Source organism: Alligator sinensis, unplaced genomic scaffold (assembly GCF_000455745.1).
Source record: "Alligator sinensis unplaced genomic scaffold, ASM45574v1 scaffold240_1, whole genome shotgun sequence".
Lineage (NCBI taxonomy): Eukaryota > Metazoa > Chordata > Crocodylia > Alligatoridae > Alligator > Alligator sinensis.
In genome coordinates, this window is record NW_005841902.1 from 846,042 (window position 1) to 868,297 (window position 22,256).

Genomic DNA, 22,256 nt, shown 5'->3' on the forward strand with positions numbered 1-22,256 from the left:
AAACAGCGGCTGCGGGCCAAGGCGGCGCGCGAACTCCAGGTGGAACAGAGGCGGGTACAGTGGGAAACTGTGGCTTTTTTTCCCTTGCAGGCTGGCAGATTTCCAGCCTGCAAGAGGCTGCTTGGGGCTCCCCATGCCCCACACACCCGCACCCTGTCCCATACACCCATCCCCTAACCCACACACTGAGGCACCTGGGGGCAGGGAGGAACAGCAGGTTGGGAGTGAGGGGTACTGTGTTGGGACTGATGTTTACAACTGGGTCCTGGTTAAAAAAAAAAAAAAAAGAAAGGATGAGAACCACTAATTTAGACCACCTTAATTTTGAAAAGCAATTTATTAAAATCATAACCTTAGATGCATGCGAGTATCTCCCACTGCTTTCAGCAGGCGCTGTATAAAAATTATTGAAGGCAGAACTGAGTTCAATGCATGCATGGATTTTTCTTTTAAATACTGGTTGGAGACGTATTTGAAACCTATCCTCTTTTCCCAAGATTGGCCTTCAAATAATTGCTCCAAAGAGAACCGATCATGCTAGGATTATTAGTTTCATGTCTCTTGCTAGAAACAAATGTTATTTCTTTTCATAACCAGCTTTGCTTTAAGGACTAGTTTCTTAGTTAAAGTCCAGTAGTACAAGAAAATGAAGAAAAAAAAAGGTCTTTTAACTGCATCAAAGGGTCAAGTAGTATTACATTTTTAGCATGGCATTCAGTAGTCTAGGAAAGCATGTCCTTAGTTAATTGGGGGAACTAACATTTTCCATTCCTTTCACATTCCCTCAGACAGAATTTAATTTCAGAATATTTTCTTTCCCATTCTCCACTGCGTTTTGGTGGAATCCTTCGGCCAAATAAGACTAATGATCCATGTCAGTACTAAGGTCAAAGTACTGATTAAATAGTTAGTGTTTATTTTACATCAGTTAACTCCTGCTTCTGTTTTGTATATGATTTGTTTGAGTATTTAACTGCCGGGCACTCCATAAGATATATTTTTTCAAGTCAGCAAGCAATTATCTGTATAAAATGTAATATAAGAAAATAAATAAATAAAAAGCAACAATTTTATTCTATCAAACAAAAGGCCAATATAGTAATTTCCAAGTACCATGACTCTAGATAAGAAAATTAAAAGACCTAAGGGTCTGGGATAGATAGCTGCCAAGTCGTAGGCTTTTTTTTCTACCCTGAATTAATATACTGACTACTTATATACATAATGAATCGTATGCAAGTAGTGAACCTAAGGAGGGATTGATGAATCTGAAACCATTAGTCTCTGTTACCAAAGGATACGATATGAAGAGCAGACTACTAAACATTTGTACATGGTCTAGCCACTAGAATGGGAGAATGTGTTAGAGAAGGCTAGAGTAGCAGAGATTTTTCTTTTTCAAAGATGCTACCAATTTCAGCAATGATCCTTGTTTAAAGTGCAGTGAATCTCTCAGACAGGTTACAACTTAAAAAACTTAGAGAGATTACTATAAACACCAAAAGAACCAGGCAATTTTAGAATTTTAAAAAATGTACAATAATAAAAGCCAAAGTATGTAAGGGTTAAGGAATTAAAATCCCCTTTTAGTTTTTTTTTTGCCCATGTTGAAAACACCCTCTGTTTGCAGATCTATTTCCTAGTTAAGTAACATGAGTGGATTAAAAAAGAGTTTTATCCAAAATTATGTAATACAGATTTTCTTGTAACTAATTTTTTTTAACACTTTTTGGAGCCAGAGGGGCATGAATTCACTGGTTTCAGGCTGCTTTCTGAAGTGTTGCTCATACTGTTGCTAACCTACCAACAGACCTAAAATACTATCCATTTTTGAGCCAAACTCCCCAATCTTTTGAAAACAAATCATGACACAACAGAAGGCAATTTGGCTACCCTAACCTCTTAATAGATAAGCATAATTTTTTCCTGTATTTGGGCCATATTTAACTGCAAAGTATCACATCCAATTCAGCAAATAACTAAACCCCCAGAAAGAAGAGTTTACTGGAAGAAGTACAAGATATTGTAGGTAGAGATCAGTATCAATAAATAGTACATGTATGCCAACTCAACACCATGCATTTGCACATTTTTACCACCAACAAGCTTAAATAGCTAAATACAAATCAACATACCAATTTCAACTGGGAGATGCGTGATCTGGTTTTTTGATAACTCCAAGACTTTCAGCTCCTGAAACAAGGCAATGTAAGCTGGAATGGTTTGTATCTTTGTGTTGTTTATATGCCATTCTTTCAGATGCGTCTGTTCTTTCAATGAATCTGGGATTTCCTGTAAATGAAATTAGATTACATAACTCAAGAGCATTGGACCAATGTATGTACATATATTCCTAAATAAAAGGAAGGGTAATGCTTATGCCAGTACTTAATTTCTGTATTTCACACTGGTTGCCCTTTTAAGACTTTCTCTTCTAGGAAGAGTTTGTCATGGCCCAGCCAGATATGATCAATTTCCAAATCACTGGCTGGAGTGTCCTTTCCTACACAGAATCCTCAACTAGTTAATAGCAACAGTCAGCTTGTTTGACCACTCCTGTTCAGACATTTTCAAATTTTCTTTCATAGTATTTTTGCAATGGACTTGATCAATGGGATTGCAGTGCATAATATAGAATCATTTCTGTTTTATAGCAACAAGATGATTTGCATTTTGTTTGCAAATATTGCAGTGAAATTAAAAATTAACATTTGAACAGATTTCCAGAGAAGTGCAGAAAGGTCATCACTTATGATCATTTGTCCTTTCCTTTTAGCAAACTCAGGCAGCTCACATTGATCTCAGATGGATTTGTCCATGCAAACACTGTTGGAATTGAAGAGGACCTTCATATGGAAGGTTTGGATGCTATGATACCCAGCCAGATGGGAAATGTGATTTGGCTTTTCAGAACTTCCCAAATTTGGAGAAGCTGTTTGGTGATTCTTATAATGGAGTGGGTAGGACCCACCCAGGATACAGTGGTAATCAATGGTTGATTGGAGGAAGTGATGATTTTAAACTGGGAGAGGTTAGAGGTTATTTCTTCAGCTGACAACAGCTATTTACTGAGAATGCTGCCGTCATAAAATGTAAGTGTTCTCCAAAATCCAATGCATGGGACCTGGTCACACCCCCCCTCTCTGAGCTCAGCACTAGAATGGAAGGGAAGGCTGCATTAACACACACCCTTCCTGTCCTCCCAGGGCCTGGCCACACCCCCCCTGAACTCAGCACTGGAACGGGAAGGGAGGGCTGCTCTAACACCTCCTGGCTTCTAGCCTGAGCCACTGCCCAATGAAGGCATGTGTCTTCATTTCTTCAGTCCAGAGGGAACATCTGTGAGGTTGCAAACTGGCTCAGCCTAGCCAGGGTAGACTAACCTGCAAAGATTGAAACAATTCAGGCTCAGGCTTTGTGAATGTCTGTCCCTTGCCCAAATGCCTAAATGTGGATTTAGCGGTCTTGCTTCAGGCACTCAGACGTGAACATTTTGCCATACTAATAACATGTACTTAGCATGTTATATTGCTAATTAAAGTTTCCATATTAACATCAATGTTGAGCTATTTCTGTTTTGAATTCAAAAAAGTCTAGTCAGAGACCCCAATTCAACAAAGCATGCCTTTTTCCAGGACAAGATCCTAGGTATAATTGTCAACAGTTCCAACATTCTATTTCCTAAACCACTTAGGGCGTCTTTACACGTGCTCCGGGGGTTGGGGGACAGGTGCTTTAATTACAGTGGTTCCAAGGCCCAATAATTAAAGTACCTGCAGCATCTTGTGCATTCAGTGTCCTGTGCCTCAAAATGGTGATGGGGTGCTTTAACTACAGCTCATCGAATGAGCTTTAGTAAAAAAAGTGTCCCCACTGCCATTTTGAAGTGTGGGAACATTGAACACACAAGATGTGGAGGCTGCTGGAGTGTGCTAATTAGCATGCCCCAGCAGACTCAATTATTTGAATCTGCTCTGATCTGCTGTAATTACAATGCATTGGAATAGTATCCCCGCACATTTACAGGCACCCTTACATTCCTAAGTGTGACTTAAGCACACTTAGGAGCTCAAGTCCCACTGACTGTCTGGAAAATGTGATTCAGGCTCCTAAATCACTTAGCTACTTTTTGAAAATTTTACTGCATGTCTTTCTTTTAGCTCCAGACAGGTTAGAACATTAAGACTGAATCCCTTTACTCACACAGGTTCATCCATGCCACTTAGTGGGTACAGCTTTTAACACGTACACACAGGGAAGAGGAGGAGGTGGGGGAGGCAAGTAAAATGAAATAGGATTTAGTCCTTCCAGTCTCTAAACAGAGCTCTAGTTAGAAACAATCCTTGTCTTAGTTCACAGGTACCTTTTCACCCCAGATATCTAAAATTATTCCCAGTACATGAGGATGAATTTGATTTTGAGGTAATTTTTGAAACTCCATTGAGTTTAACCCATGTCTTCCAGGCTGGGTAAATTATGGGGATTGCACCATTTTAAAGCCTTTAAATACAGACTGAATTGGTTCTGTTAATTGGGCAACAGTTTTGAGCCATACATCTTGGTTTGAACTATGCAACCCTTAAACATTTCCCTAACAAAATTAAATTGATAAAAACGAAGGTTGGAGACTTTTTGACTCCACTTGATAAAGTAATATATAATTTAGCAATCTTCCTCCTAGACTTTATATCACCCTGCACCAGTAACATCTGGAATAAATAATCTATCTGATGTGGTATTATCTTCTCTACCAGACTAACTCTGCCTCTTAAAATGAGATTTAATAGCTTCCACCTATGCTCCCTGTATAACATTGTTTAAAGAAAAAAAAAACCAAAACTTTAACATAGTAAAAATAACTTTCTCAATGCAGCGGCCACAACTACAACTTGTATACAAAATTAAGAAATTTAGCTTCCCTTTAGATTTGATAGTTTCCCTAAAATATTAACAAGGTCACATATTTCAAAAGTTTCCAACTAATTAAGCATCAAGAATAGTGCCACTTTTCTGCAGCTAAGTTATACATCTTAACCTAGAGAAGAGTATTGAAACAGAGAAATTGAAATGCTGGGCATGTTGCTAGAGTTTGCTTGTTCTGGGTTTTTCTCCTTTTTATCTCCTTTTGGTAAGGAATGACAACGTTGTTTTAATTCCATGATTTTATATATGTAGAAATCTGTATGTAATTCTTCCCCCTCCTGCTCCCTGCCTTTTCTTTTTGATAAGGATTGTTTCGGGTTTTTTTGCTTCATTTTCCCCACTAGGTGTATGTTACATTGTGATCCATCTTATATATTTGTCAGTTTATGGCAGTTAAAAGAAAATAAAATGTCTGAATTGCCTCAGGGCTGGTAATGAGAAATCTTTCCAGCTTCCTATGGAGGGGTTTCCCCCCTCCTCCAACATTATGTGATGTACATTTTTCTGTTGCAAAAATAAATCTTAATGGTTCAAACTAGTACTTCTTTTTCTTCAGCTCTTTCTTGATTTTTTTTTCCCCCACACTTTATGAGATGCATTGAGACTTAACTTCAAGTGATGGAGCAACACACAGATGTACCAGACCAAGAAACGCTCTGAAAAAGGAACTGTGACTTTAGGAACAAGCATTTGGGTGCCCCAGTGTTTAGGCAGCGTTAGAGTGATGGTGTGGCCATGATGGTCCAGGAACTATGCGAGAGGCAAGGATTTCTTAAGATAACATCTTGTATAGGACTATCTGCATAGTTGGGATGGAGTTAGATGAGCTTCCGAAAGCAAGACCTGCTTCTTCAGGCCTGAGGAGTAAAAACCAGCACAGCATAGTAAAAACCAGTTGGAAACGGGGGAAAGAAATTTCCCAGGGCAGCAGACAAATAGTTAACAGAAGAAAAGCTGATTTCTGGGAGATCAAGGTCTATCAAGAGGGAGATGGGTTATTCTCATCTTTCATACATGGGAAGAATTCAGAAATCAGGTAGGGTATAATATGCCATAAAGACCATAGCAGTGTTAAGTCGTTGGTTCTTAGTGCCACGCCATCTTATACATTTTTGTTCCCAAGTTTGTCTTTTAAAGGTATTTGTTTATTTTCACTGAACATGAGGATCATGAGATCAGAGAGGAAGTGGTGTCTCTGTCCTAATGGTGTCCCTCTGTCCTTTATATTTTTTTATTTTCTGTGAGTTCATTCTGGTATGTAGTCATTGTTTATTTTCACCCACATAGTTATGACAATGGCATTCGCTGCACTGGATCAGATATAGCACATTTTGAGAGACGCATGTATAGGCTCTATGGATTCTGTGGGATGGTTGTTTGGCGTGTTGATTGCTGATCTCCAGCAGTGGAGATGTGTTGAGAGGTGAAGCATTTCTTGCTGAGGCAAGGCTGCGTTCCACTTGACGTCTGTTGGATAGTTTGCTTCTGATGAGGAGTTGGGCAAGGTTAGGGGGTTGCTTGAAAGCCAGGAGCAGAGAGGCTGGGAATATTTCTCTCAAGCTCTGATCTTTGTCAGGTATAGGCTGTACTTGTTTATTAATTCTTCTGATCAGTTCCAGGGTGGGGCAGTAGGTGACCACCAAGATTGTGTGATCACAGTGGGGTTTCTTTTTGTATTGTAGCAGGGTATTTGGATGACATATGGTTTATTTTCCTACTGGAGTGTCTTTGTTGTATAAAAACAAACAAGGTTATTTGGGTAAATCCAATATCTTTTATTAGCCCAACATAAATAGTTAGAAAAATGCTTCTTAGCAAGCTTTTAGGCACAAACCCCCTTTCATAGATTTCATAGATTTTATAGACGTTAGGGCTGGAAGGGACCTCGGAAGATCATCGAGTCCAGCCCCCTGCCCAAAGGGCAGGAAGTCAGCTGGGGTCATAGGATCCCAGCAAGATAAGCATCCAGTTTGCTCTTGAAGGTGTTCAAGGTAGGCGCTTGAACCCCCTCCGGTGGCAGGCTGTTCCCGACCTTGGGGGCTCAGACAGTAAAGAAATTCTTCCTTATGTCCAGCTTGAAGCAGTCTTGAAGTAGTTTATGACCATTCGACCTAGTCGTCATCCCTTGGGGCGCTCTGGTGAACAAACGTTCCCCCAGCTACTGGTGGTCACCCCTGATAAACTTGTAGGTGGCCATCAGATCACCCCTGAGCCTGCGCTTTTCCAGGCTAAAGAGCCCCAGGGCTCTCAGCCTGTCATCGTAGGGTCTGCTTCCCTGACCTCTGATCATGCACGTGGCTCTTCTCCGGACTCTCTCATCCGGCTGAGGAAGCATCTGCAGATGGTCAGTGCTTTTCCTGAATGGGGTGGTAAAGCAACCAGCCAGAGGCCAGTAGTATGCAAGAAAGTCAGTTAAAATATAAATTGAGGTGGTCAGTAGGTGAGAGACAGGTGGCGGGGGGAGGAGGAATTGGCTGTAGTCACAGGATGAGACACAGGAGGGTAGTGGGGAAGGGAATAAGAATAGCTGGTAAAAAGTGGAAGTCAGATGTTAGGCAGGTTATAAAGTGTCATAAATCCAATGTCTATATTTAGTCCATGATTTTTTGTATCCAGTAGATTGATGAAGTGAAGTTCATAGGCTTGTCTGTGGAAGATTTCCGGCTGCCCATGGTTTGGAGGAAGTGACAGTTGTTGAAAATGAAATTGTTGTGGGTGGGGATGAAGAGGATGATATGTGTAATATGTTGGTGCAAACCAGAGTGTACTCCAGGGTTCTTGTAGATATTTCAAGCAGGCAGCTGTGCCTTCATGATATCAGTCTGTACCTTAACATCTGACGACTTCCATGACTGCAAGTATGGCCTTCTTGGGGAAGTGGCTGATGTTCTTGATTCCATTGAAAGAGTCTGTGGCATCTCATAGAAACCTTGCTCTTTGACTGACAAGTTGTTTCAGGATAGTTTCCATGCATCTCAAAACCACTTGTCAGTGCGGGTATCACAGTTGAATATGATGAGTCTGCCAGGGTTACCCTGTGTATGGATCTTTGGGAGCATATTGAAAGTTCCTGGGGTGGGAGAATGAGGAACAAATGGAAGTAGTTTTTTCCTGAAGCTCATGTGGGAAGGATTTAATGATATTTTCCAGTTCCAAAGCAAATTCTAGTGTGGGATCCTCCCTAAATTCTTTATAGCATTTGGTCTCAGAGACTCATCTGTTGGCTTCATTAATGTATTCTTGATGGTTGATGAGGACTATAACTCCACTTCGCCCACTGGTTTGATTACAATTTTGTTTTTGAATCTTAGGAACTGTATAGCTTTCCTCTCTGAGGGAGAGAGGTCATTGTGGTTCTGGGAACAAAAATTCATAAACTGGCATGACAGTCCTTAACTAAGGACTTAACCAAGGACTGATATTGGTTGCATGGCACATTATAACCTACCTGATTCCTGAACTCTTCCCACACATGAGAGATGAGAATTATCCTCCTCCTTTTTGATAGGCCTTGATCCAGGGAGCCACATAGAGAGTTTTAATGAGTTGTTGTGGGCCAGGGCAGCCCCCCATCCCCTTCCTGCTGCTACAAATACTCACCAAAACTTCCTTTGTCGGATGGGGCCATAGAGGATGGAGAGCAGTGTTCAGGAGTGAGACAGGTGGGCGAAGCTGGGATCACAGGGTTGCCCCGGCCCTGGGGTGGGGTTGCCTGGTTGCTAGGTCCCAGAAGCTGGCCAGGAGCGAGGGGAAGGAGATGGGAGGAGAAGGCAGGAGGGCACATGCAGAGTTTGCCCAGGCCTGCTGGCCCAGTCCTGGCCAGCACGCCCAGCTTACTGGCAGGGCTGATCCTGCTGCAACCACACAGGTACTGGTTAAGCTCCCCTCGCCTCCAGCAATGGCTCCACCTTATGCTCCTGCTGTGCCACTGCAGTCCAGGAGGGAGCTTCAGCTGGCCAGCTTCTGTCCCAGTGTGCCAGTCTCCAGCTCCAACTCCCAGCTGCCTTCCACCCGCTCTGCCTGCCCAATGCAGCCACACTGGTAAGCTGTGCATTCAAGCCAGGGCCAGACCAGCAGGCGCAGGCAGGAGCTCAGTGCAGGGTGCCCCAGGCGGGGCTTGGCCCCACGCAGAGCACCACGGGGGCAGCTTTGGGCTGGATCCAATCAATTGGTGGGCACCTCCGTGGGCTGGATCCAATCAGTTGGTGGGCAATCCATGCTGTAGGCCGTATTTAGCCCACTCCTGGTTAGGGTAATAAGCAAAGGTTGGGAAAATTAGATTTAAATCCTTTCTTCCCCTAGCTTTGTTTTTTTCATAATGTTTTTCATTTCTTTCCACCTTATACATATTCTCTTAATATTTGTGATTCCAGATTGACCAAAGTGAACACTGAGGGTGAAATCTTAAACTGGGACAAATCAATGGCAAAACTCCTATAGATTTTACAGGGGGTAGGATTTTCACCCTAAATGAAAAGATTAATCAGGCAAGATCTTTTTCCTTATTACATGTTATACTCTCTCACACACACACAGTTCAAACCACCGGTCTCCTTCATAACTGATGATAAATGAGGTTTAGATACGTAATAAACTTAAGTATCAATTCCATTGTCTGGGATCAATCAGCAAGGCTTAGAACATTTTAACTTATCTGTCCTTATGGACTAAGGGTTGTTTTATTAGCCCTAGGATATTTTTGCATACCCTAATGCTATGATGTGGCCAAATTCAAATGTGATTTCAACATAATTGGACCCACTTTTACCATGTCTGAATTTGCCTGCCCCCCCCCATTAATTGTCTAGACTTCTATTTTTCCCCTACCTAGACTTCCTATATTTTACCAAGTGTTAATATTTACCAGACAAACAAGCTAATATTGTGTGACAGTACGCTATTTTTCAGCATTTTTCCTTTTTCAATGCATTTGTCTGTGCTGCTAAAACATAAATTGATGTGATATTTCACTTGGTTTACAAACTAGTTAGTGATGGATACTGAAATTTACACAGGCTTTCTTTGCTTTACTCTCCGATTCCCTGGTGTTCTTTTGTAATCTTCAGTCAGCACACTGAAGCTGGCAGGCTGCTGATAAATTACTCCGTGAAGACTGGCACTTGGAAAATAACCAGTCTTTGCCTTAAATGGCAAAATAATATCGCAAACTCTGATTTTTTTTGTGGGGGAGGGGCAATTTAAAAGCAATAAATACCCAAATCCACTCACCGTTAATTTTAGTACCTCTAATTAGAGAAGGATCCACTTACTAGATATGAGCTTGTATAAGCACTCTGAATCCAAACACAACTTTTTTGAGAAGCCTTTCTGATTGATCCCATTAAACGGAAACCCTAAATCTAAACATTCCCCTTAACCTTGAGAAAGTTTGAAACTTGCTCCAAACTTTGAGTCAGACCCCATCTAACCAAGTCAGACATTTCACAATCTCAGGCATACTCTAGGGATAAAAAATGATGATGTAAGAATGGTGTGGGTTTTATCTGTTCACCATGGTGATTTCATTTAAAGAAATGTATCCTGTTGTGACAGATAACTCATTGTCACTAGCAAGTGGGAATAATAAATGGAAGTACCCTCTCTCTGAGCCAAAGTGACAATGAGCAAACAAATGTAGGGAAATAATTGCAACAAATTATTTATTCTGGGAAGTTTATCTCTTTCTTCTGTTCAAATGGGAGAAGGTCAATATTTTCTTATGAACAATACTTGGACAGTAGCTCATTTGCAAATTGCCAACAATTTGTAGGGCACAGTTGACATTGAAGCTGCTTTTACTGGGCATGTACTATAGAAACATAAATCCACAATCTCAGTTGGTGTAAAGCAGCATAGACAGGATCTCTTTCTGTTCCTTTTCTAGAAGAGCATAACTAATTTCCATTGTTAATATTGACAGTCACAAATTCAAAATTTACTTTTCTTCAATATTTTTTAATTCATTTAAAAGTTGCTGATTCCACTAACCTTCTTGGCAATAAAATCTTTTATTAGTTATTCACAGAAAGCAAACAGTCACAGGGCATGAACAGAGTCAAAGAAGTCATTAAAATATTCACATGAATATTCATAGCATTACTTTTGACTGTCTTCATCCAGTTCTAGTAGAAAGTGCTACCTCTGAAGAATTTACTAAATTCAAGTTGTATGTTTATGGTAAGTTTCAAAAGAATCTCACCCGAGTGTTTTGTCAACTGACTGACATTCTCTGCAAGGCAACTGATACAAGCATGTGTTTTAATAGTCTAAATGACCTATGCAACTCTCTTTCATCAGGCTTCACTTGAGAGCTTTTTTTAAAAGGAAGAGAAGGCATTTTTTTCAAGTCTGCAGACGGAGCCCAAGTTTGAGCTTGTGAGTAGTATGGTAAAAGCAGTACACATCATTCTACTGTTGATAAATTGCAAGAGTTTCACATACATCTTTCTACCTAGTCCAGACCCTCTGGTGTATAAGTGGCTTTTGTTCTGTTCTTGTAATAAAAAAAAAAGCTTGTTGAGCTTGGCTTGTAGAGAAACATCATATTAAATGGGACTAACTATGCATATACAGCCTCCTTGCTTAACATCATAATTACGTTCTTGAAAAATGTGACTTTAAGCGAAAGAACGTTAAGTGAATCCAAGTACGTCACAGTAGTTACTTACTGGCAGGTAGCAGCCAAACAATGTTATAACCAAACATTGCACGAGTTTAAACAAGTATTTGCTCTAATAGATCAGTGACAATAAGAAAACAGCATTAACCAGGACAACGTTAAGTAAGGAGTACCTGCATGCTATTTTTTAAAAATCCTTTTTCCATAGTGTTTTTTCTCCACCTGTGAGATAAAAGCACTCTGTTATAAGGAGATTATTGGTCAATCTGCTTTTTGGTCTCTGCTCAAAGCTTCTCCATGGGGAGGAAATTCAGATAGCCAGTGCCTCTGTTAGACTTGCACAGGGGTAAGCAGTTGGTATACACAAGACAGAGGAACCAGATCCTGTTCTACTAGGAATAAATGAATTGCAAAATTCTACCCTAAGAGAAAAAGACAAGTGTTCAGCACTCAGAGAGAGAACAAGCAAGCTGGCAAGCTAATTATGTAAGAGTTGCTCTTCTTTTAATAGAGCAAGACAGAGTGTAAGTTATCCCAACTTAAAGGGCCTAATGCTGATCTTACGTACAGTGATGTAATATAGTAATAATTGCGTTGAGACAATGGAGTTACACCATTATAAAACTACTGCAAGTTCTGATTCTTGTTCAAACCACACGCTTCAAATACACCTAGCCTTAAAGAGATCTAGACTAGCCTTTGTAGAAAATACTGCTGGTTTACAAGGTACATTATATCTACATACATAGGAATACATTTGCTCAAAGCTCATATATGACATGTAAAACAGATACAGTGTAAAATTCTATTCTTCTCTCTTAAGCTTGCATGGTCTACTCAGTTAAAGTATTTCTCAGTGCTTTATCTTAACCACCTCTTAGACACGATAGAAATAATTACTTTACAATTAGGAAATACAGTAATAATCTATTTGAGGAGAATAAACATATTCAATACTAATGACAACTATGTGTCTGAGGCAAATTAAATGAGAACAGGTCTTGACGGAAGGGAACACTACCTGATTAGGAATTCATGCCATGTTATGACTACCCCTACTACAACAGGATTTCAGAAGCAGATATGAGACTATTTTCCAAAAGTTAGCATCAAGCTGCTTTTAAATTATTATTTTTGTCAAGGTTATTCCAAAATAAAATTAAGCATTTATAAGATAAGTTTTTCAATTTATGTTACTGTTAATTAGTCAGCTACTAGACATCATGAAAGTGATGGGCCAGACCCCAGGGGTGAGCAAAATACAGCCTGCAGGCTAGATCTGGCCTGCCAACTGATTGAATCTGGCCTGTGGGGGGTGCCCACCTATTGATTGGATCCAGCCCATGTCAGCCCCCACAGCACTCTGCATGGGGCCAAGCCCCACCAAGGGCAGCACGCACTAAGCTCCTGCCTGTGCCTGTTAACCCAGCCCTGCTCAGTGCATACAACTTACTGGCGGAGCTGCTCCCAGTGTGGCTGCTACTTGGTCCCCCTTGCCTCCAGCAGCTGCTCCTCACCCCTAAAGGCAGCTGGGAGCTGGAGCCACCTGGCTGAAACTCCTGAGTGTCTTTCACCGACTTGGCCACCTGTGCTGGGCAGGCAGAGTGGGTAGAAGGCAGCTAGGAGCTGGAGTCAAAGCTCTGTGCACTGGGGCTGAAACTTGCTCCTGGCCTAGAGGAGTGCAGCTGGAACAGGAACTGCCACTGGAGGTGAGGGAACCTCAGCAGCACACCAGGAGCAGCCCCATCAGTAAGTTGTCTGCACTGGCTAGGGCCAGGCTGGTGGGGGCAGGCTGGAGTGCAGCACAGCACAGCACAGCCTGCTCCAGGCAGGGCTTGGGACCCATGCAGGGTACTGTGAAGATAGCCTTGGACCGCACCACCTGGGCATGTTCTGCTGTGTGCACCCCCTGACCCTTTCTCCCTCTCCTCACCCCGGCCAGTTCCAAGGACCTAGCACCCAGGCAGGGCTCCCCCCTCCCCCCCCAAACACGTGTTCCCCCCACCCCACAGAGCAGGGGCTGCTCTGCAACCCTGCCCCATGATCATGGCCCCACCCACCCATCTTGCTCCCAAACACCAGTCTCTACCTGCCACAGCCCCAACCAACATAGGGAGTCTTGGTGAGTTGTTGCGGTGGTGGTGGGGCAGGCAGGGTACAGACCCGTTCCACAACAACTCATCAAAACTTCCTATGTGGCTCCCAGGCCCAAATTATTGCCCATCCCTGGAGCAGACCGCTATGTTCACAGAAAGCACAGCCTAGGACTACAAGGCAAAGGTATGCTTAACACCATTCTTTATTTCTAAAATCTACTCTGGCCACTGGTGGGTACCTGGTATAAATGATAGTAGGCCCAGAGGCTGTTTTAAGTTATGGTGGCTTCCCATAACCATCAACAGGCCACCCTGTCAACTTTTATCACTTCCAATGAACTCCTCCTATCCCCAGCATGATGCTATGCTGAGGCCCAAAAGGAAAGATGGTGAATAGCCGTCTATGCTGAACCTTCAGCTTCCCTATATTGGGATTATTCACACTAGCAGTATCAATATCAGGTTGTATTTATACTGTGGAGGCTGCTGCCACTTTAACTAAAGGAGCAGTACTAGGCCAGCTGAGTCCCCTGGGGTGGATTCACACCTAAGGAACCACCTCCTCCATTATCTTCTATTTTGATCCCTTAGTTCAGCTGAGAACTGCCTCCAGGAAGTACCACCTTCATGATGTCTGTTCAGTGAAAGCTCTTCAGCTATGGAACTCCCTCCCCCTTGAGGTCTATTAAATCCTGGGCCTGGACATTTTCCAGAAGTGATGTAAGACCTTTTCATTCAAGCACGCTTTTAGCAGGCAGGGCTAACTTTTCAGGTACAGTTTGTGGAGGCTGTTTTCTTTTTACACTATTTTATTTTAATATTTAAATTTGTTTTTATTGGTTTTGTGTTGTAAACCACCCTGGGCCTTTTTGGGGAGGGCATTATATAAATCAAACGAATAAGAAGAAGAGTGCTCTGCTGTGAGAGCTACACAAGCTCACCCAAGTGACAGAAGCTGTGCCAGCAGCAGCCATAATAGGGTATTAGCAAGTCATAGCAATTAGCAGAACTACATTAACTAGAAGATGCAATCTTTCCACACCAGACAACTCTGGTGTCTGAACCTTTAATGTAGAGAAGGGCTAAGCCAGTTTTGCAGCAACCATAGAAAGATATAGCAGAACTCAGAATTGGTTCTCATTTTCAAGACTTTGCCAACCAGACATATAGAGTTAACTGCCTATAGGCTGAGAGGATGCATTACTGCCTCAGTAATGAGAAAAAAGAGAAAAACAATAGGAATACTTATCAGCTCAAGCAAGCGAGGCAAGGTATTCACCATCCAGTCACTAAATGGCCACTTCAGTGCTACACTGCCTGCCCTTGCCAACTGTAAAGGGACAGCTATCAGAAAGACATACTAAAAAGATTCCTATAAGAGTGCACAGGTAACCTTAGATCTGGTGTTTTCTAACTTTCAAGTGCTTGCTGTGGCAGTCTCCCTATTCCTTTAATACATTTCGGTTTCAATGATGTATAAGACTAAGAAGCAGTTATTCATCAACTCCTTGTTGTGCACAGTGATATCCTATGGACAGATCTGTAAGCAGTGCCACAGCAAGGGGGGGGCGAGGAGTGGGGCAACTTCCCTGGGTGCCAAAGCAAAGGGGCGCCAACAGGCACTGCCCAGCCAGGGCAGGTTGTGGGACAAAACTACGAGCAGCTTGTCTGGGGGGGGCATGGGGATGGGGGGAGGGCGGTTCCCACCGCTGCATGCGCTCCAGGGCAAGCATGGGGTGGTGCCCCCCAGATCTATGCACCAAACTTCCTTGACACGGTATTGTCTGTGAGGCTCACCGCATATGTAAACAGATACTTTCACATGCAAACTGACAGCATGCACATAAATCTTTTTTTTTTTGCATTTCCAATTACATAATCTATAAAAACTAATGCATGTTTACATCTGGGCACTACTTTGGAGAGGGGGCATAAGTACAGTGAGTTTTGACAATGTAGCCCTATAAATTATTCTAGATCCTGACTGCTGTATCAGGATTTGAAAGCAGCAGATGAGATGTAAGGATATAGAGTGAGCTGGTATAATCTTTATGATCACCGCTGTCTATCTTTAAATATATATATTTTAGTAAAAGAACAGAAAATTAACTCTTTCCTAGAGGACATGAGCATTGCTGAGCAGATCTTCAATTCACAATTTTAAAATAAGTTTTCTCCATCAGTGTCCCAATTCTCTTAAATACTTGTGGGTATTTTTGGAGACAAAGAGCATGAATCACAGATTAATTTACAATAAAGTAAGCAAACAATTATTCTTAGTTTATGTCAAAGTTATCCCTCCAAGTACATGTTAATGAATTCTGTGATTAAAATTCAAATAATTCCTTTGACATAGGTAAATATAATTTAACAATCTACAGATAGGCAACAAGGCACAGACAGATTAAGCAGCTAACCCCAATGTCACGTACCAAGTCAGTGTCTAAGGTAGAAAAAAAAACAAATGCTTGATTCCTAGATCCTTTTTCAAAAGATTGATCAACACAAATACAAATACCACTATACAAATATTATTCTAAAATTGATGGTTCCCCTGGGTTTCATCTTTTTGGGGTGGGGTGACATGTAGGGGGTGCACACGAGTGCACATGCACCCCCTGTGCGTGGTGGTGCACCCCTTGCAAAAAAGTGTTGGTCGCCACCCTGCCGCCAGTCCATGATCTCTACTGGCTGGGGCCGGCACTGCTGACAGTGCCTGTGGGTGATCGCCAGCCCATGGTCAGCGCTCACCACCCCCCTACCACCAACAATGCTGGTGTCTCTGGGAGCTCACCGCTGCCCCTCCAGCTGCCAGGGGCATGCACCATTCATGTTTTGGGGTGTCAGACTGGAACAATGCTGAAGCAAAGATGAGCAAGGATGGGTGAGACATTCTGCATTTTTGCTTCTTTTGTAAAGCTATATTAATGAAAAGGTACAGAAAAACTGACTTTATGGACATTACAAGTAAACAGAGATGTTTTAATTTTTCAACTTTCTATTCTATTGTATACTAAATACATGGGGGATTCTTTTGTTTTGTTTTTGGGGTTGTTTATTTTCAAAACACCGTCCAGTGTCTTACTGGCCTCCTCTCATTTCTAAGTTTTATAACTGTATAACAGGCTGCACACCAAGCTCTCCCCAGTGTGGGGCTGGGCCAGGCTGTGCTTGGGGTGGGCAATGGCAGCACTGGGAGGGCACTATGGGACACTATGGCTTCAGCCACCCCAAAATTTGCCACAGCTCCCCTCCCAGCACCACCACCACCCACCCTGAGCACAGCCTGACCCAGCCCCCTGCTGGGAAGAGCTCAGCGCTACCCCAGCCCCAGCCAACACCAGCAACCTGCCCACACCCCACGTGTAGGTCCAGAGGTGCATGGCCCCCATGCCCTCCCAGAGTGTGCACAGCAGCGGAAGCTGCCCCCACCAATGGCCCCCTGACTAGCTGCTCATGGCTCCATCTCGTGCCTGTCCCGGCTGTGCAGTCCCTGCCCCAGCCCCAGCCCCACTCCCTCCCTCCCTCACCACAGGGGCCTCAATCTGCGCCCCCCCCACATGCCCCTTCCCCCACAGACTTACCAGCTGAACCTAGCTGCTCTCCATACTGCTGAGCTGTACTTCTGCCTGCCTATGTGCTGTGCTGTGGCTGCACACATGCATGGGACATTTATCAGTGACATTATTGGCCACCTCAGCCAAAAAAGCCAATTGCCAATACTGTTAATTTTTCTTATGTCGGTGCCAACCTGATATGGGATCAACATATCAGTGTACCTCCAGTGTCAATGAATAAAGACCAAAACATTTGAAATAACCTCCATTAAATATTTTGGCCATTTTTTAAAACGGCTCTACCATGCAGCAACAACAACAACAACAAGGAATTGAAACTCCTTTATATTTGTGGATTGGATTTAATAAGAATCTGCTGATCGGATTTTTAAATAATCCTGTATCACCATGTAGGTCTCTGCTACATAATGTTAAGATGCCTCAGCAGAATATCAAGTATTGTTATCATGGCCCTTAATCTTGACATAACAGTTATACAACAACATGCTTTGCCTAAAAATCTTTTCATTGTCTGTAAGCAATTTAAGAGCATTCCAAATGTTTTTCATAAGAGTTGTCAGTGATCAAGATTAATTTTCTTATGCCTGCTTTATGTACTTACAAGCATCTGATTGATTTAATAACATACACCTCAAAATAACTGTTTTTTTCTATTAGCCCTTGGCAGGAGAAATGGTTTCTCTCTCAATCTAAGGAGCTTGATAAATTACTGTTTTCTGAATTTAAACACACACACACACACAGAATTACCACTGGTTGTGAAAGTAGGACACACTACACCATACCAGTTTCAGATCTCAAAATTGGCAGTGCATAAGAAGTTTTGAAACTGATACCCATACCTCTCTTGCAAAGAACAGTGTCACTTCAGTGATGAGCATTAGTAGAGGAAGTGGACTCTGGACTAGAGATGACTGGGAGCGTGACACACTGTTTTGAAAAATTCTGCCAAAGTTATTTTAATTCTGAAACAGATCAAATATATTTTTTGGAAATGTCCTATTAAATGAAAATTTGTTTTGATGGAACTTTTTTTACTTTCACTCTGTTCTTTACAAACGACGCATCTCATTTCCAAAAGTCATTCTGAAATTAAATATCCTTTTTTTTTTTTTTTTTTTTTTACTTTTGCCTTAAAATATTTCATCTCACTTTGTTGTAAAAGAAGTTTAATCAAATTCAACATGTTCTCAAAACAAAAATAACTTGAAATATTTTTCAAGAAAAAATTCAGACCAGCTCTGTTTCACATCTTACTTCTAAACTGGTATCTCACAGAAAGCCGTGTCAAGTATTGTTTCCACCAGGCCACTACTGGTTAGTAGTGCTACTGATTTTGTTTTAAGCAAACAGAACAAAGTATCTACACTCCTAAGCCAAGCAAGCAGATTTCTGGGTATGAAAAGACATCAACAAGCTAACAAAGGTGTTGTTATCATCTCTTAATCTTAGGACAATCAATAAGGGCCTCTCTACACATGCAGGTAAAGGCCCAATGGGGTCTAATGCATGATCCACACAATTGCACCACCTACCATGCCACACGTGCATGGCAGGAGGTGCAATTACAGGACAGTGCACCTTATCACTGGTGCATGGGGAGCCCGGGATCACAATCTTGGATCCCCCCTGCACTGCCTCCTGCTGCTGCAAGCCCCACAAGTAATGGGCTCACAGTGGGGTGGGGGACAGCATGGGGAATGCTGCCCCCACTGCAAGCCCGACAGCTGACATAGGCTTGCTGAGTGCGGGGCTCATAGCAGGGGCTGCAGGAGAACATTGCTGCTGGTGCTGTGATCCTCACACCTCATGAAGCTTGGAGTGGGGAAAGTATTGCCCCTGCTGTGAGCCTTGTGAGGTGTGGGGCTGACAGCGGCAGCAGCCTTCTCCCCGCTGCCTCCTACTGCAAGCCTCACAGCCAATGACACAGCTCTCGCTGAAAGTCCTGCAGCGAATGAGGCTTGGAGGGGGGTGGGGCAGTGTTTTGCCCACTGCAAGGCCTGTAGCTAATGAGGCTCACAGCAGGGACAGTGCTGGGAACACTGCCACCACTGCAAGCCTTGTCAGCTGCTGGGCTATCAGCAAGTGGTGCACTCCTGTGGTTGGGAGCTGATGAGGCTCCCAGCCACAAGGGGAGCACTTGGCCACTCATGCAATTAATGGCATGATTAGAACATGCTACAAACTTATTACACATTTGTTGTGGAATAACTTTGTAGCGTATTGCTTATTTTATCACCGCACTCATTGATTGAATGTGTAGGTGAGTCACAACTTAAAGTATGATGAACTGGTTAATCATCATGCCTTAAGTGTTATGCATAGAGAGGGGCTGAGATACTGATGTGGGTACTGGGGGAACACTCTCTTACAGTATTACAGTTGTTTATAACTGTGGTTTTCAGAGGTGTACGTTATACACATTAGTACAGAATTGAAAATGAATACATTTTAAAATTAAAATTATAATGATTTATTTCTAGAAAGAAAAAAACGAATGCTATTGTCAAGACTAACGCAGCTGAAAACTATTCACAATAGGATAGATCATCAGGGTTTGTAGTGCTATGCTCATCAGCCAAACACTGCAGAAAGATAATCAGACTAAACTTACCGTCCAGTGCTCACCAGAAATTTGAAAAATATATTTGCTTCTTTCCTTGTCTGATGCATCTGACAAAGCACGCTTCTTACGGAGCTGAGAGTTCTTTTCCATTTTATCCAAAATCTCCATACTGGTATCTACAAACCCATTCTTTAAGTATTTGGATTGTGGAATTCCTTTCTTTCTGCATTCTAGCATGAAGTTCCATTCTTCCTTTATCCTGAAATGGTACAAAGAAAAAGTTCCTGTGAATCTATTAAAATAAGAGAATACAAAAGCTGAAAGTCCTTGCTGCTATTCTTATATACTTACTGGATGAATCTTAAAATGTATGCTTATGGGCCATATTAAAATTGTCTGACCTGAGAATCGTGCTTGGGTTTGTAAGGCTAAATGGTAACATTAAGCAGGATCTTTTATGCACATGACAATACAGTCAGGCCCAGGAAATATGCATGTGAAGTTCCTGATCCTATACACATAGGAAATAATCTGAACAGACTCTTACTTAACAAATTACAAATGTATGAATATAATGAACACCTTAAATGTCCTGGAAAATATGTCCAAGTTTTGCAACTGCAGATATATATATTTTACTGACTGTGGGAATAGTTGGAATTGTATCATATTCTTCTGGACTTTTTTTATTCAAGTGAAGAGATTGGGTTAATCAAAAAGATAGAAGGGGTGTCTTTTGAAATTGTTAATTTCAATTTGAATATTAATTTGGACACAGCTATATGAGAAAGTTGAGTATCATGTTTAAAAGTTATTTCAAGTTATAGTGATGCAATTTCCTATATAGGTAAGCCAGCTATCACTTGCAGAACAAGAAGCAAACAATGTGAAACTGAGAGTTAGGGAAAAGAGGTCACAAAGGCTGTACTAAGAAAATCTAGGAAATACCACTTTAATACACTGTAAGAAAAATAGACTCTAGACACCTACATGTTGTTTCTAATTTTTTTCTAGCAGTATGAAGCTAATTAACTGTAAAAGCTTTTTTTTTTGTTTTGTTGTGCAAGAAGTGGGTGGGAGTTGAAGTGTGCAGAGAAAAGTAAAATAAATCCCAGAAGGGAAAAAAAAAGGGAAAGAACAAGAAAAATAAGATCTGAACCATTAAAAGGAGGGAGACTTTCTGAAATCCTAGATTTAGATCCTGGCTTTAGATGCTACTGCTATGTTTGTGCCTCATACCACCATAGAAATCCTTCATTCTCTACCACAGAAATAAAAACTTCATTAGACTACCCTTCCTGCTTTACTCAGCTGTCCAAGGAAGTGGTCAACTGCTTCACTTTTAGCTGGTGAAATTCCAGAAATGGGACTAAATCCCATATACAAAGATTAGGACCATCATTCCTAGCTCAGGAGCAGGCCACAAGGTCTTGGCCCTATACCTCCCTGCTAGTCCTTACTCCCAGCTCAGGTATAGTTCCAAGACTATGCAGTAAAAACCTGAAAAGTAGAAGATATAGATCTAACTCCTTACACTGCAATGAGAAGGAAAGTATTAATGAAACAGGAATTATTGTTTTCCATCACTTTTACTGATAAAATGTGCAAAATACAAATCCAGAGAGACAACAGTAGATTGTTAGATAAGTAAAATGAAATTTAAATAAAGAAAATCCAAACCACTGTTAATGTAATCACTGAAAAAAAAATCAGCAAACTGGTTCCTGAACTCAGAAGAACAGTAAATATGATGGTTACACATTTAGTGAGAAAATCAGCATGAATATAAGAACAAAGAAAAAAACTGACACAGAATGTTAATGCCAGCTTATGAGATTTTGCTCTTTTGAGTTACTAAAAATGATCTCATATTCACCAGATTAAGGACCTCATTCAGATATATTTCATATGGCTGGAGAGTAAATAAATATAGGGGCAACAAAAATGTCTGATTTTGTACAATATGTATCAGAATAAAGACATGATATATTCCAAGGGCTGATTTCCTAATCACTTGCAACCATTTCTTCTATCCTGAGGGGTGTATCGCAAATGAATCAATATGAGCCTTCCTGGCCTAGAAAAATGACATATAAATCAGTGGTTGGTTAGTTTATTCAGCATGCTCTTCTAATCTTATGCCAAGGGGGAAAAGCTCAGGGACCTTTGGTAGATAAACTGGTATACATCATTAAGTGTAGGGATCGATTGGCAATTTGTATGCTACAGGTGAGATCAGACCAAGGGGATCTTTCCAAGTAGGTTCATCATTCAACTTTAACTAGTCAATTTTAAAGTGTAGAATTGCCACTATTTCTTAAAGAATGTTTAGGAAAATGGACTAAAAAATAGTATCTTTGTGATCGGTAGATCCAACTTTTTCTCTGGTTGCCATCCTCATATAAAAATGATTCTGTATTATGACATCTCTTATAAAATGCTATTGTGTGCATCTTTAGAAAAGAAAAGAAGCC

The 22,256-nt window shown here is 41.5% G+C and overlaps 1 protein-coding gene across 2 annotated transcripts in view; it reads right to left on the reverse strand.

The window, feature by feature from the left end:
* Nucleotides 1-22,256, reverse strand: part of LRRC2 (leucine rich repeat containing 2) — a 108,938-nt gene that overhangs the window by 64,038 nt on the left and 22,644 nt on the right. For both annotated transcript variants that reach the window (XR_003092773.1, XM_006018443.3), the window contains exons 3-4: nt 19,831-20,041; nt 2,136-2,292 (exon numbers count right to left, since the gene is read on the reverse strand). Coding sequence is in view for 1 of the 2 variants with exons in the window: in XM_006018443.3 (XP_006018505.1) it covers nt 2,136-2,292; nt 19,831-20,041 (368 nt within the window). In the remaining variant the exon portion in view is untranslated. The remainder of the gene's footprint in view (nt 1-2,135; nt 2,293-19,830; nt 20,042-22,256) is intronic.